This window comes from Salarias fasciatus, assembly GCF_902148845.1.
Source record: "Salarias fasciatus chromosome 7 unlocalized genomic scaffold, fSalaFa1.1 super_scaffold_4, whole genome shotgun sequence".
NCBI lineage: Eukaryota > Metazoa > Chordata > Actinopteri > Blenniiformes > Blenniidae > Salarias > Salarias fasciatus.
This window is the reverse complement of record NW_021941229.1, coordinates 5,820,694-5,834,664: the sequence shown is the minus strand read 5'-3', so window position 1 is coordinate 5,834,664 and position 13,971 is coordinate 5,820,694. Positions and strand designations below refer to the sequence as shown.

At 45.1% G+C, this 13,971-nt stretch overlaps 2 protein-coding genes across 2 annotated transcripts; one reads left to right on the top strand and one right to left on the bottom strand.

Annotated features, from left to right (window-relative positions):
- Positions 1 to 530: 530 nt before the first annotated feature.
- On the bottom strand, positions 531 to 5,085 carry LOC115382830 (AN1-type zinc finger protein 5-like). The gene is made up of 6 exons (XM_030084750.1): positions 4,900 to 5,085; positions 2,454 to 2,625; positions 2,218 to 2,362; positions 2,013 to 2,116; positions 1,719 to 1,847; positions 531 to 1,530 (listed from the first exon to the last, which is right to left on the bottom strand). Exons 2-6 carry the CDS (start codon positions 2,608 to 2,610, stop codon positions 1,382 to 1,384), a joined length of 684 nt encoding a protein of 227 aa, XP_029940610.1. The 5' UTR covers positions 2,611 to 2,625; positions 4,900 to 5,085; the 3' UTR covers positions 531 to 1,381.
- Positions 5,086 to 8,000: 2,915 nt separating this feature from the next.
- Positions 8,001 to 11,535, top strand: ccnb1 (cyclin B1). The gene is made up of 9 exons (XM_030084731.1): positions 8,001 to 8,080; positions 8,151 to 8,276; positions 9,401 to 9,538; positions 9,695 to 9,883; positions 9,961 to 10,119; positions 10,275 to 10,511; positions 10,587 to 10,727; positions 10,920 to 11,030; positions 11,123 to 11,535. Exons 1-9 carry the CDS (start codon positions 8,060 to 8,062, stop codon positions 11,225 to 11,227), a joined length of 1,227 nt encoding a protein of 408 aa, XP_029940591.1. The 5' UTR covers positions 8,001 to 8,059; the 3' UTR covers positions 11,228 to 11,535.
- Positions 11,536 to 13,971: the final 2,436 nt, after the last annotated feature.

Sequence of the window (13,971 nt, the reverse complement as noted above, 5' to 3'; positions counted from 1 at the left end):
GTATAGTGGTCCCAGATGACGTCCATAAATATATTTCGATAATTATTTCTACTGGATAAATGGTGAGACGTTCACTCCTGGGCATACGGTGAAGGTTTTGTTGTGGCACTACAGCAGTTCTGTTGTCACACAGTGACATCTAGTGGTCAAAGATGGCGTCTACAGATAAAAAAAAAAGTGAAAATGGTAGTAATAGAAGTCGTCTAGTGTTCACAGATGTATACAGGTATATTTTAATATACATGTTGCCTGACCCAAAAAACAAAAACAAAAACAAAAACAAAAAAAACAAAACAAAAAAAAAAAACACTAATTTGCCCGCTGAAGCAGCCTCGACTCAGATTTGACCCAAATCTGTTTAAACGGATTTCAAATCGAGGGCATCTGTGGTTCGGCAGGACTCTGATCAGACCGTTTTAACGTAGAATAAATAAGATCTTTTGTTGCACATGTGATGTTTTTCCCCACCAAAAAACAGCAACAGCAGAAGTTTTGAAAGCATTAAAAGCAGAACTACGACCTCCTCCATCTGTATTTGTGAACATAATTTATTTACATCATACAATTTATTCTGTATTATTGGAAGATTACGCACACTGCAGTATATAAATAAAAGAGGTTTGTACAAACTTGCATAACTAAAGGGGTAAAAACCAAACACTCTGTTTAAGCAGCCAATCTGAAACACAAACAAACGGTAGGAAATGATTGACAAACTAGGACCACGGGTCTCGCTCAGTCACTCCCCGGCTTCTGATCAGTAACTACACAGACGCTGTCAAACTCACATTAAAAGTGGAAGAAATAGTGAAGTAAACCATGAAAACATTAGTGGAGCTAAACCCTAAACAACACAGCATACAGGCGATCCAGCTAGCAGTTCCGTGACGCGTCTCCGTGGATCATCAGTGGACCAAGGTTCAAAATGGAAATCAAACTAGGCGGGCTCAGAGGTCACGTGACCAGCCCGGAGTCCGGACGCTGGAGTCTCTTTCTCGTTCTCGCTCCGTCCGAGTTCTTTGCAGATCGATCAAAACGGCATTTAAAGAGGAATCGACGCTGGGAGAGGGCATGGGGGGGAAGGAAAAAAAAAAAAAAAAAAGCACGATATCCATTTTTTTTTGCTACTCAAGCCAGCAGAGAGCAAGCGCGCCTGCAGAGGGCGCCGTCAGCAGAGTCCACACAGGCCCAGCATGTCCTCCAGGAGGGGAACCGTCTCCCTCTCCAACACAAACTAAACCAAAAGCTGAAAACAGCAAAGTTCATGCACCGGGAGGAAGAAGAAGAAGAAAAAAAAAAACAGTCCTGAAACAAAAAAAGAAGAAAAAAGCCACAGGTCCTTAAAGGTCGAAGGTCGGGCCGGAGTCTGTTCTCTTTAGCTTCATATTCTCTGGATCTTATCCGCCACCACCACCGGGTTCTCCTTGCGGATCTTGGCGGCGGCCTCGGCTTTGTAGTCGTACGGGCAGTTGTGCTTGTCGGAGTAGCGGTGCAGACCGCAGAAGAGGTTCCCGCAGCGGCAGTCGAAGCCTGGCGGAGACAGAGAGCCGGTCAGAGACACAGAAAACACGGCAGGGTTTTGGCTCTCAGCAAATACAGAAACCATGACTCCCAAGGTGGAGGCGCGGTCGCCTTGGTTTACACTGATAAACATTCAAGGCCCTGAAGAAAACGGTTGGGAGTCACGGCGGCGTTCTCTCTCTCTCTCTCTCTCTCACCTGTGAGGCCGACCTTCTTGCGGCACATGAAGCAGCGGTTCTTCTTGGGCTTGGGGGGCTCGGGGGCCGGGGACTCTTCACTGCCAGCAGTTAAAGGGTGTGAGGCTGAGACAGTGGGCTGAGTCACCACTGGAGAGGACACACAGGAGGGGAGGGGGGATCGTTTATATTTACCACACAGAAACAGGTTCAAGTGTTTTCTATCAATCCATCCACACAAGCACAGATTCTCCAGAGAGAAAAACATTCAGGCACAATCAAGCGAGTACTAAGAGGCTCAGCGTGTGTGTTCACCTGGTTCTGAGAGCTCGCCATGGCTCACAGACGCTCCTTTCTCCTCCGAGGACAGACTCATCTCGGTCATCTGCTGGGTCACAGACATGGCCGTGGAGATGCCGCTGAGGGGTCGAAGCCAGACAAAATCAGCGACAGTCAATATTTCAATAAACCGATCCTGTGAAGGGAGAGGATTTTATGAAGCTGTGTTTCCGAAACTCACCTGAGAGCTTCAGTAGCGGCGTCGGCAGAAGCGGCGGCCTCGGCCGCCACCTCGGCGGCAGCCACAGCGGCGGCGGCCGCGTTGTTCAGCGTGGCCTCTAACCTCTGGATGGCTGAAGCCTCGGCGGTGGGGCTGCTGCCGCCGCCTGAGGGGGACATTAGAGGCGTGATTAAGACAGAGAGGAGCAGGGCAGCTGCACACAACAACACAAAGAAAGAGAGCTGCAGCAGGCTTACCCACGGAGCTCAAAGAGCCCACTCCGCCATTGTTTTGTCTTGACAGGTGCTCCTTGTGGCATACGGAGCACATGCCATTAGTCCTGGGGTTGCCATAGAAACCACAGCCGGTGGCACAGAGCATTGGAACTGGGCTCTGATTGGTCTCCTGGGCCATAGCGATGTTTGCCACCTGGAGACAAGACAAACAGAAATGCAGCTCACATAACAGAGGAAAAAAAAAATACTGAATTCTCTCATCTGTCATTCACAAAAATGCCACAAAGGTCAAATAGTTCAACAAAGGGATCAACAACTGCTCCTGCCCAACACAATCTCCTCAGGTCCATCCCCACACCATTCAGCTACTCTTAATCAATCACAGTCCATTATCAGGAACACGTGTTTACATCCGACTGTGTCTCGCTCTGTCACGTTTGTGAAAGAAAACGCGGATTTAATTCACACAAATAACACTGCAGTGACACCAGAGGAGAACTTGAGCCAACAGAGTCAAATGAGACCATATTTTGTAGATGACATCCATTTTTACTATCAATCCTTTACAGCGGGAATCAGCAACTCCAGGCCTCTAGGGCCAAGGTCCTGCATGTTTTAGCTCTCTCCCTGTTTCAACACACCCCAGCCTGATGTTGACGTCTTCATCAGGCTTGCAGAGCAGCCCAGTGATGAGCCCTCATTGCAATCAGGACAGACCTGAAACCTGCAGGACAGAGGCACTGGAAGCCCGAGGTTACCTACCCCTGCTTTACAGTAACAGTTATCTGTACTTCAGGTCACTTTTAAAATGGATAAAGGTAGCTGAGGCTCCTGACTGATACAGTCTGACCTCTTGGAAATTTAAGTTGTAATGTGGAAATCTAAAGGGGAAAAAAACAATAACTCAAATGACGTTGACTTATGCACACTCCTGAGATGTTCTGCTGGTAAAATTCACCAAAGTGAAGAAATGGTGCAACTTGCCCTGACTTGTAATACAACTTTACACCACATGCCGGTGTATTATGAGAAATAAACAAATTCAAAATAAACAGTGGACTGACAGTGTCCTATTTACTGCTCACACAACGTGAGAGCGCAGCATCCAGCCAAACATAGCCAGGAGACATGAAGTTGCATCAGCCTCATTATGACCAGTGTTGTTGAAGGAAGTTGTTCAAATATGGCCAACGGGGGCAGAAGATGTTTACACTCCCACAGTCAGGAGCACGGGAGAAAGAAATAAAGGGAAGAACAAACCTTTCTGAGAACTGGAGGTTTGCATCTGTCTCTTCCAACCTGCCACCTACACAGAAACTCAGGGCTCACATGGACGTGTGTATGACTGATCCCCACTGTCACACGAGTGCAATGTGACACTGATCTAAAACGTGTGCAGACACACACACACACACACACACACTCACGAGGTACCTCGATACACACACAGCCTGACTGCGTCTATTTATAGACATCCCGAGAAGTCCTGCAATCACAGCTGGGCATCGAGCCAAAGATGTGTGTGCGTGTCTTACTGGTTACTTCAGCGAAAACACAGCCACTATGCCGAAACGACACACTTCAATCCTGATCTGACACGGATTTATTCCTTTAAGTGAGAAAAAACCGTGGATGACCTGAACAACGCAGCATGTTTACCGACGAGACAAAGGGCAGTAGCATCTCCTGACCCGGAGGTGTACGCAACAGGGCCCTTAGTCACAGACCGCGCAAAACATCTGATATCACACAACATAAAACAACCACGGTTTCTCAGATAATCTCAGTCTGATCAAAATTGCCGATTTCCAGGTGTTTGTTGGCACACATCGGGCCACAGCCGCGACACTTCATCAAATCCACTGAGTCATGCTAGCAAGCTAATGGCCGCTGCTAACGCTTTGCGACACAGTCACCACATGTTCACGGGCTGTAAGATAGTTAACGAACGTGATTGTGGAATCGAACGTTTCAACTGATGGTTAGAAAACAACACAATCGCATTAAGGTCCCGAACGATTGTTGGCTAAGCTAAAGAAGGTTAGCCACAGGCAGCGTGTAATCCCATACTGTTAGCATGCGAGAGGCTAGCCGAGAGAAGGCTAGCTCTCTTGTTTGCTTTGTCTGTAATCTCAATCAGGTAATCACATCCCGACCCGAAGTCAGACTAAATAAAATTTGAGTGGTTGAACACATAAAAACCGAAACCAGGTTGGTAAGCTTAGCCGATTTGTGTTATCACGAGATAAAGAGCGTATTTTGGGTACAACGCTCGATAAAAAGTTTCCAAACACGTGTACGGGTTAAAATCACCAAACAATACTGGGAGTTACGTGGTCTCGCGGCTTTCTCCTTTAGAAAAACATGTCCTTAATGCTGTTTATGGTGTTTTGAATGTTGACTTTAAGAGATTATCGTAGCAGCCATGCTAGCTAGCAAGCTGCGCTTTGAATAGCCGTTTACCTACCTTCTGTTTTCAAGAAACGTCGGGCTTTCCGGCAAGTTTGTGGACTCGACGGGGGAACCGGGTGGACTGCTGAGCGGTACCTCACTAGGGCCGTCTAGGTAGGTGGTCCCTCTGCTCCTTTTTCGGTCTTCTTTCGCGGAAAAGCTCGGAGCTCTCGCTCTTCTCCCCCTCCTCTCCCGAGTGCGACTGCTGGCTGAGTCAGGCGACGTCCTCCAGTGTTTGTCTTTTAGGTTACGCGCTTACGTCACCCCACTTCCGGTCAGCGTCGCCATAAAAGTGATGCCTTGATTGAATTTCATTAATTTTATTGAAGATTACAAATCTATGAAAAAATAATTAAATTGGATAATTTCTCAAAGTCCTGTCTGTGGCATTTCGTTAGGCTCGAACTAAACTCTAAAGGAACGCAAAGTTGAAGAAGTAGAATGAGAAATAAGTAAACACTAGTATGTTTAATAGTGAATAAATACTTTATATTGACAGAAAAGAGCTTGACAGTAAAAAAAAAAAAACACTGGTTAGAGAGAATTCCTTAAGAATAAAGGATCTTGCGCAGCACCCTCTTCAAGGATTTATTTGTTATTGAAGTTGCCTTTGTATATCAAATGAGGGTGACACATTAATTCAGGACGGAAGGATTTCAATTAAAACTCATTCTTAAAGAAAAAAAAAAAAGCTAAGTACTCCCATAACAGAAAACAAAGTATAGTATTGTGAAGCTTTGTCCTAAATTGATTATTGCTCAGTGTCCATTTACCAAAAGTAAAGAAGTCTAAAGCACACTTCACCCACAGCATGGATGATGGCATTCTTTAGAGTTATCTAATTCTGAAGTGACGAAATTAGATAGAGGAAGTGGAAAGAAATTATATTTTAAGATACAAAACAAGCACTAAGAGATTAAAATAAATTAGGGCTGTCAAAAGATTATTTTTTAATAACACTTAATCACATTATTTCCATGGTTAATCACATTTAATCATGCTATGAATTGCATTTTAAAAATTCTGTTGTTTTGCATGTCAAGGCAGCTTTCAGCCCATCATGTAAAGCATTCTTCAGTCCAACAAATCAGTTCAAATGTTGAATTTAAGTAATTGTTGAAGTTTCAGCATAGTCGAAAAAAATTCAAAATATAATTCGTTAAATTCTCTTCCAAAATAAAGTGTCACGTAGACCAACTTAATACAATGTCTAAATTAAAAAAATCCAGTTTCAACCCTCCCCAAAAAAGCCCAAAGCCTAATTGTGTGATCAATCACTATTTTAAAAAAAAAATCTTTAGTCATCCCTACATTAATTAATTATGATTAACGCGATAAATTCTGACAGCCCTGATATAAATAAATACATAAATTCAACCGCTGACTTCAAAGATATTGAAGGACATTTTATAAAGTGCGAAAATAAAAGAGAGACATGACAAATTACAACAAAAAAAATTAAATTTCCCATAAAAGATTTGAAATATCTACAAAATACTAGTTTTATTCTCATGCAAATTCAAAACACACTAACACACAATTCTTCCTATGGGACACACATAAAATCACGATCAATTTGAGATTGAGAGTTCAGTGGTCGTCGGGGAGTGATACAGTTTTAGTGATACTGGATGAATGATCTCATGTAGTTGTTGTTGTGGCAGCAAAGGAAAACAGTCTTTCAGAGGAATTACTCGACTGAGTGATCTGGGTCATCAATGACTGATAACAGTTTATTACTTAATGCAATGCCAGATCTGAAGCTGCTTCCTCGTGACACAACTCCAAAGTACAGAGAGCTGGTTACAACAATCCGAGGGAGACTTGGGTGGTAGAGCTGTAGGAGAGAATAGATCACACTGTTCTAATGTTTAAGTGTCCCTTTGAAAGAACTTCGTCTTGATTAAGGTTGAGTGGCTTGCACGGTAGTCATCAGCATTGGTGTGTGTGTGTGTGTGTGTGTGTGTGTGTGTGTTAGTCAACAGATGAATGTCGCTAACAGTTTATAGTATAATACAAGTTCATTTTAAAAAAGGCTTTGTATAAATAAAATCCCATAACTATCTTGATCCACACAGTGATGGTAATCAGCTTTCTAGAAAGAAATATATCAATAATACTCATTATCAAATAGCTGCAAAGGTTTGGTTTTATTTGCTTTCCAATAAATATATCTTCCTTTGAATCAACATAAGCCAAAGTCTTTGGAACAATGCACTGAGGAACTGCCAGGAATTTGTGGCTCCACATTAAAGTACTTTACTTTAGTATTTTTAGACTTTTAGGAAGTCTGGTATCTCACAGATGTTCTGTGTCATCTCCTGCATAGCCTCCAGTCCAGTCCAGTCCGTCGTCCAATTGTACCCTTATATGTCCACACAATGTCAACACAGTCCCCTAGTCCCCCTCTCCACTCCTCATACAGTTCACAATCACAGTGCCATCCGTAAAAATTTTCCATGTGGCAGAACTCCAAGTTGTATTCTAAGTCTGATATGAAAGTGAACAGGAACAGAGTACGCATGGTACCCTGCAGTGTTCCCATTGGTGAGCCATGCTGTCAGGTCTGCAGTCACATCGACTGAGGTCTGTTTGTCAGATAGTCCGAAAATCCACACTATTGATGCTTTTTAACATTACAGGTACTTTTGTTTTCTTTCCCACTATTGAGGGTATTTTATTGAGACTTTTCACCATTGGTGGTGCTCCTTTGATACTTTTTAACTTTTACTGATACTTTATTGATAAATTTCACCATTCCTGGTACTTTTTTTTTTTTTTTTTTACAATGACAGAGCTATTTGCATAGTGGGTAGCGTGGAGGGGATACTGGTGTTAGCAGATGTAGGAGCAGCACACGGTTCATCTTGAAATGTTTCAATCCTAATTTTATACATAATTTTTCTGTGGTTTTTAAAAAACATGCGAAACGTGTCGGGTGGCCCTCGTCACAGGAAGAGGAAGTGACGAAGGAACGAAAACATACCACGTGACCACGAGTTGTCCGGGGAACGCATTCGAAGCGGTTGCTGTGGACCAATCAGAAGCGAGAATCGTTTAGGCGTCAGCCAATCAGCGCGCAGCGAGCGAGGATTTAAACGGAGACAGAGACGCCTTCAGAACAACGAGCTCTTCGGCACATCCCTGCGACTCTTGTCTGTGCAAGCGACATCAAAATGGCTCTCCGCGTTACCAGAGTGAGTAAAAGTAATTTATTTTAATGTCTCCAAACTCTCCCACCGCCGCTCATCAAACATCTCCCTGCAGAACCGCTTGGCCAGCGCCAGGTCCGACCTGGGTGGGAAAGCCTGCTCGGTGGCCGGGCCCACGAAGCCTCGAGCTGCTCTGGGAGAGATCGGAAACATCGGCGCTAACAAAGACGTGCAGAAGAAGGTGAGACCGTCCCGGAGGCCTCAAATGTCCCCCTGAACACCGAGAAGGAGCATGAAACTCCAGAGCCGCTGGTCAGGTCTGATGCAGGATGACCATGCATGCTAAGCGACGTGGCTCAACACGAAACTGAGGTTGTTTACTGATCTTAGCCTCACTAATGATTCCCTGTATAATGTAACCCGGTTTTGTGGCAGCATGCACTGCTTTAAAAACATTTACTATGCGGAAGTCTCGTCTGAAATGGCTTTAAACATTTTTGACTTTACAATGGCGGCCAAGAAGCCGCGACGACGCTCAAAGAAACAAATGTAAAACTGTTTAGTGATGTTTAATGTCTATTAACTCCTATAAAAAATGCGTGCTTGCATGACTTCCTAAAGAATAAATTTGTTGGCTATCCCGAGGATAGTAGTTCCTGGTCATCACATCTGAATTTAATGAGTGAATGATGAAGCCGTGCTGCAGACAGCCTGATAATGAGTCACTGATTACTATCAAGTGTGCTGAAATGAAGGTAGATTGAAGCCGTGCAGCAATGTGGCCCTCCAACGCCATGATTGCCTAGCCCTGGTAATCTATAAGCCGGCCTGATTGCAGCTGGGACAGACCCAAACTCTGCAAGATGGAGGAGTTTGAGAGTTAAAATTAGTTTTATGGTGCAATGCACTTTCGTTTTTCTTTATGATTACAATTAATTCCCAACGACAGTACTTTTACAGTACTCTGTACCTTTGTACTGTACTATTCTTTCATGCAGTAAGTCGTTCCAGTGTAGGACTTTTTTTTTCCCCCCCAGAAAGAAAGCAGTAGAACAGTAGATGGTGCTGTGTGCTCTTAAGAATCCTCAGCTGATCTCGGTGTAACAGTGGCTCTGGGCTGGTTGCCCTGACAATATTATCTGGAAATTTTCTACATTAGAGTTTTTTAGCTGTGTATCATGACTGCATTTTTCACAGATCTGCGATTTTAAGATTTTCAACTTATTCTTCACTCATCCTATAGAGGTTCTTGGACTGGAGTATCCAGAGCATGTTTCAGATTTTACTTCAAGACAATATTCCCTTTCCCACTTTTGCCTTGACTATTTGTTTTTAAAATGTTAACCTCCCCTTTTCCAATCCCAGGCTATTAAAACTGAAGCTGTTAAGAAGACCAAAGTTGCCCCGAAAGAAGCCAAAGTTGCACCACCAAAACCAACTGATGTTCCTGTTAAACAAGAGCCCGTTAAAGCGGAGCCTGTTAAGCTGGAGCCTGAGGAGCAGGTGAGTTTCTATCTGCACGTGAACAGCTTTATCCTGACTCATAAGCGTCTCCTTGACCTCCAGGTAGATGAACTGAGATGGTTGAAACCAGTAATGGCAGGACTGCTAGACCCGTTTGGAGCCTCCTGGTTTTAGATGACTCTTTGGCTCTTGCAGGTTCCCCCTGAGACAACGTCTCCCACTCCAATGGAGACCTCTGGCTGCGAACCTGCTGACCTCTGCCAGGCGTTTTCCGACGTCATCCTCAACACCGCCGTCAGGGACGTGGATGCAGACGACTACGACAACCCCATGCTGTGCAGCGACTACGTCAAACAGATCTACAAGTATCTGCGGGAGCTTGAGGCGAGTGGATTTTCCATCTGCCCTCGGTGATCGCTCCACTTCGATCTCGGCGTAATCGGGATCCTTGTGTCTTTCAGGTGGAGCAAGACGTTAAGGCCAACTTCCTGCAAGGCCAGGAGGTGACTGGCAACATGCGCGCCATCCTCATCGACTGGCTGGTGCAAGTGAACCTGAAGTTCCGTCTGCTGCAGGAGACGATGTACATGACCGTGGGGATCATCGACCGCTTTCTTCAGGTGAGTCATCCTGACATGATGCAGCTGCTACTGGTGTCTTCTAAAAAAATAACCTGCAACTGTTTTCCCATTGGGTATCTTAATGTTTGACGTTGGACTACAGAATTACCTGAAGCTGTTGCAGACATTTAGATGTTCTGGTTCACTCCGAACAGGACCACCCAGTCCCCAAGAAGCAGCTTCAGCTGGTTGGCGTGACGGCCATGTTCCTGGCCTCCAAATACGAGGAGATGTACCCTCCGGAAATCAACGACTTTGCCTACGTGACGGACCAGGCCTTCACCACGGCCCAGATCCGGGACATGGAGATGAAGATCCTCCGCGTGCTCAAGTTCAAGCTCGGCCGCCCTCTGCCCCTGCAGTTCCTCAGACGGGCTTCGAAGATCTGCGAGGTTTGTAGCCGCTGTAGTGAGTAACTTCACCTCCAGTGGCGATCAGTGTACTTAAACTTAAAACGTCTCCTTCAGGTGACAGCTGAGCAGCACACTCTGGCCAAATACCTCCTGGAGCTCACGATGATCGACTACGAGATGGTTCACTTCCCGCCTTCCATGCTGGCTTGTGCTGCTCTGGCACTCACCCTCAAGGTCTTGGATGCCGGTGAATGGGTGAGTATGTTTCAGGGCCCGTAGTCCTGTCGTGTGTTTAAAAGATTTAATTCAAACCAGGGGTGTCTAAACTCCATCCTGCATGTTTGAGGTTTCTGCCACGAGCAGGTTAAAGGGGGCTTCTCTGACTGTGGAAGATGTTTCTGTGGTTGTTGCATGTTCAGCTCGGTAACGCTGACCTGTCCTCCGCAGGACGCGACGCTGCAGCACTACATGGAGTACACAGCAGAGAGTTTGGTTCCTGTTATGGCGCACATTGCCAAGAATGTGGTGCGAGTGAACGAGGGGCTCACCAAGCACACGGTGAGTTTGAGGGGAACAGTCTTGCACTGAAGCGTATCACCTCAGCAGCGTCAAACTGGCTACTCACTTTCTTTCCTCTCGCTCTCTCTCAGGCCGTTAGACAGAAATACGCCACATCCAAGCAGATGAGGATCTCTTCCATCCCCCAGCTCAAGTCCGCCGTGATCAAGAGCCTGGCGAAGCAGCTCACCCAGTGAGAGAACGGTCTCTGGCACCATGTGCTGATTTGTACAGCCTAACTTAATGTTTTAACGTGACGGGTTGTGTGCTTTGAGGACCGTAGACCTTTTCAAAACCAGACCACTTTTACTGCAGTATGTTGTAAATTCCTTTCGCCTCGCCTGAAATCTACCCGCTGATCCAGTGAGTTTCTGACGGTGAAACATCACTCTGTATGCTTGAGTGTGGACATTTTTTGTAGATATCAGATTTCAGGAAGGTTTGAATTAAACTGTTTGCATAAGACTTTTTCCTCCTTTGTGAAATGTACAGCAATGTTTTAAAGTGATTTTTTTACTTTGTCTTGTTCTTAAATCATTTATTAAATCTTTTAAAGCAAAATGTCTGACTTGTACTGCTCTGTGGCCACCACTAGAGGGAGCTCTAACACAAGCTTTCAGTGTCTGTCACTTTCTGTGACTGAGTTGAAACCTTCGTGTAGGATGTTGATCTCTGAGAATTCAAATCCTCTATACAGTAAGGTTTGCAGTTTGGTTAAAATGTTTTCAGCTGCAGAGGAAGTTACTCTTGGTTTACTGTGGAGTTATTCTGTTTAACTTCAGCTGAAAACAAAGGTTTGATGCTGAAAATTAAACCCTGGTTTTCATTTTTCTACCAAAATTCCACATTTTTCCCTTTTCTTGGAAAGGGAAAATGTTGCGTCCCACGTCAAACACATGGCCTGCAAGCCTAAAAATTTGAAAAATGCACCAACAGGCCTGTAAATTTCAACTTAATTGGTCTAAATATGACCAGCTTCTCAAATTTAAAGAAAATGTTTCGGTTTAACCTTTTCAGATATGAAAGTTAATGTATGGTGTCTGCGTAAGGCAACACTGTTTACATTACAAATCTGTTTTGATTAGGATTCCTTCGGGGGTTAATTTGTAAAGATTCTCCACCTGAAACGGTTATGGAGTGTTTTGCTGAGTGATCCTCACAAAGTTCCTTCCTCAGTCACCTTTCCCATCAAGGGTGTGTTTTTTTTTTTTTTTTTTTTTTTTTTTTCCTTCCTGATTTCTCTGCTAATCTGACATCTAAAAATATCCAATGAATTTCATTTCCGGATGTGAAATGAGACACCTCCACGGTTCAGCTGTGAAGCCTTCCCGCCTCGAGTGCATCACGTCGGGACGCAAGTGGTTCGATCTAATGGACGGGGCCGAGTGGGAGCTATTATCACTTTAACCCATTCACAGCTGAGACCCCTGAGGGGGCCGGTTCCCCCCCCTCCTCCACCCTCTGCCCCTCAGGGAGCCTGAGACCACCTGCCGTCTGCATGACATCAGCATCGTGAGGCATGCTGGGTAACGGCTTGACGACATCTGTTAATGTGCAGGTCCTGACCAGAAGTCATCCGGTCCTGGAACAGCAGAGGAAACATTGCGACTGCTGATTTACTGAAATCTGATGAGAAGTTACCGGTATACCATTTATTTCTGTAGTGCCAAAGACAAGTCATTCTGTGTGTTTACGTGGGACTTTTTAATCATCTATAAATCCGAATAAAGCCTAATTCCGCTCTAAAATGGCCATGCAAACGCCTGAAAACTTTATTCAGAATTAAGTTTCTGAAAACTTAAATCTGAATTGACCGGTGGCTCGATTCTACTTCGGATGTGGAATTGTATGCTAATTAGGCGCGACTTCATTCTGGTCGTTCTGCGCATGCTCCGTCGTGATGACGCAATTTTCCAAGATGGCGGCTCGCGCGCCGCGGTTCGGAGACGATTTATTTACCGGCAGTTTTAGAAGAATGGGATATAACGGAAAGAGCGGATCGACGGGCGCGTAACACGGACATTTTCAATGCTGTAGCATCAAAGTTAATTGACAAAGAAAGACGAGAAAAACGCTGTTTACTTCCGGGAGACGTCAGTACGTCGCGGCCGCCCCCTGTCCAATCAGAACGCTTCGCAGACCCCGGCGTGAAAGAGGATTTAATTCTGCGTTTTTCCCATGCAAACACGACGCTCATTAATAATTCTGAATTACTTAGTTCAGAATAAACATATTCCAAATTAAAAACACCATGTAACCACACTCATTGAAAAATCCACGAGTAAATACGTGACTTGGTGGAGAAAGTGGGGAAAAGTCCCTTTAAACAGGAGGAAACCTGCAGGGCCAGACTCAGTTCAGTTGTGTGGAGCGATTCAAACCCCAGTCACACATCAAAGGCCTCTGCTCTCATATTTAAACAGATGTTTGCAGATGTTATATAATGCTAAATTACCTGACTCAACACCAACCTGTCAGCCCGATCTGCCGTTGTACCCCTTGACAGGGTGGCAGACCTTTCATCCATCCACTCCTGTGTCCTGCACTGTTTTTCACAGGGACTCACAACAATCAGGGTTCAGCTATCCCTCAAAGCCCGGCTTCTAAACCCGCAGATCAAACCGAGAGCTCATACTTGAGGACTGAGGTCATGAGTGGGCAGCCGCGTCGGTTTACAGGACTGGATTCCTCCAGCTCGTACGCCCGCAGCTGCCTGGAACAGCACTTGGCCTTTCTGACACGGATCGGGCCGTGTCACATTTATTACGATGGAAAATCCAACGTGGAAGCTGCGCAGTTCAGAACGACTCGGCTCTCAATCACATCCGTCAGATCGGACTCACACAGATTACAAAAACATGTCATCAACTTCCAGCGCTGCGGTTTAGCAGCCATGGGAATAGCTTTGGTTTTCATGTGTGGGGTTAAAGATTGGCCCCCA

What these genes read in the sequence shown, in the direction of transcription:
- LOC115382830 (XM_030084750.1), bottom strand. Translation starts at nt 2,610, where the DNA reads ATGGCCCAGGAGACCAATCAGAGCCCAGTTCCAATGCTCTGTGCCACC. An exon ending in GCCGCTACTGAAGCTCTCAG is followed by an intron (nt 2,117 to 2,217) that starts GTGAGTTTCGGA and finishes TCGACCCCTCAG; the next exon opens with CGGCATCTCCACGGCCATGT. An exon ending in CAAGAAGGTCGGCCTCACAG is followed by an intron (nt 1,531 to 1,718) that starts GTGAGAGAGAGA and finishes TGTCTCCGCCAG; the next exon opens with GCTTCGACTGCCGCTGCGGG.
- ccnb1 (XM_030084731.1), top strand. Translation starts at nt 8,060, where the DNA reads ATGGCTCTCCGCGTTACCAGA. An exon ending in TGGCTCTCCGCGTTACCAGA is followed by an intron (nt 8,081 to 8,150) that starts GTGAGTAAAAGT and finishes ATCTCCCTGCAG; the next exon opens with AACCGCTTGGCCAGCGCCAG. An exon ending in AGTATCTGCGGGAGCTTGAG is followed by an intron (nt 9,884 to 9,960) that starts GCGAGTGGATTT and finishes TGTGTCTTTCAG; the next exon opens with GTGGAGCAAGACGTTAAGGC.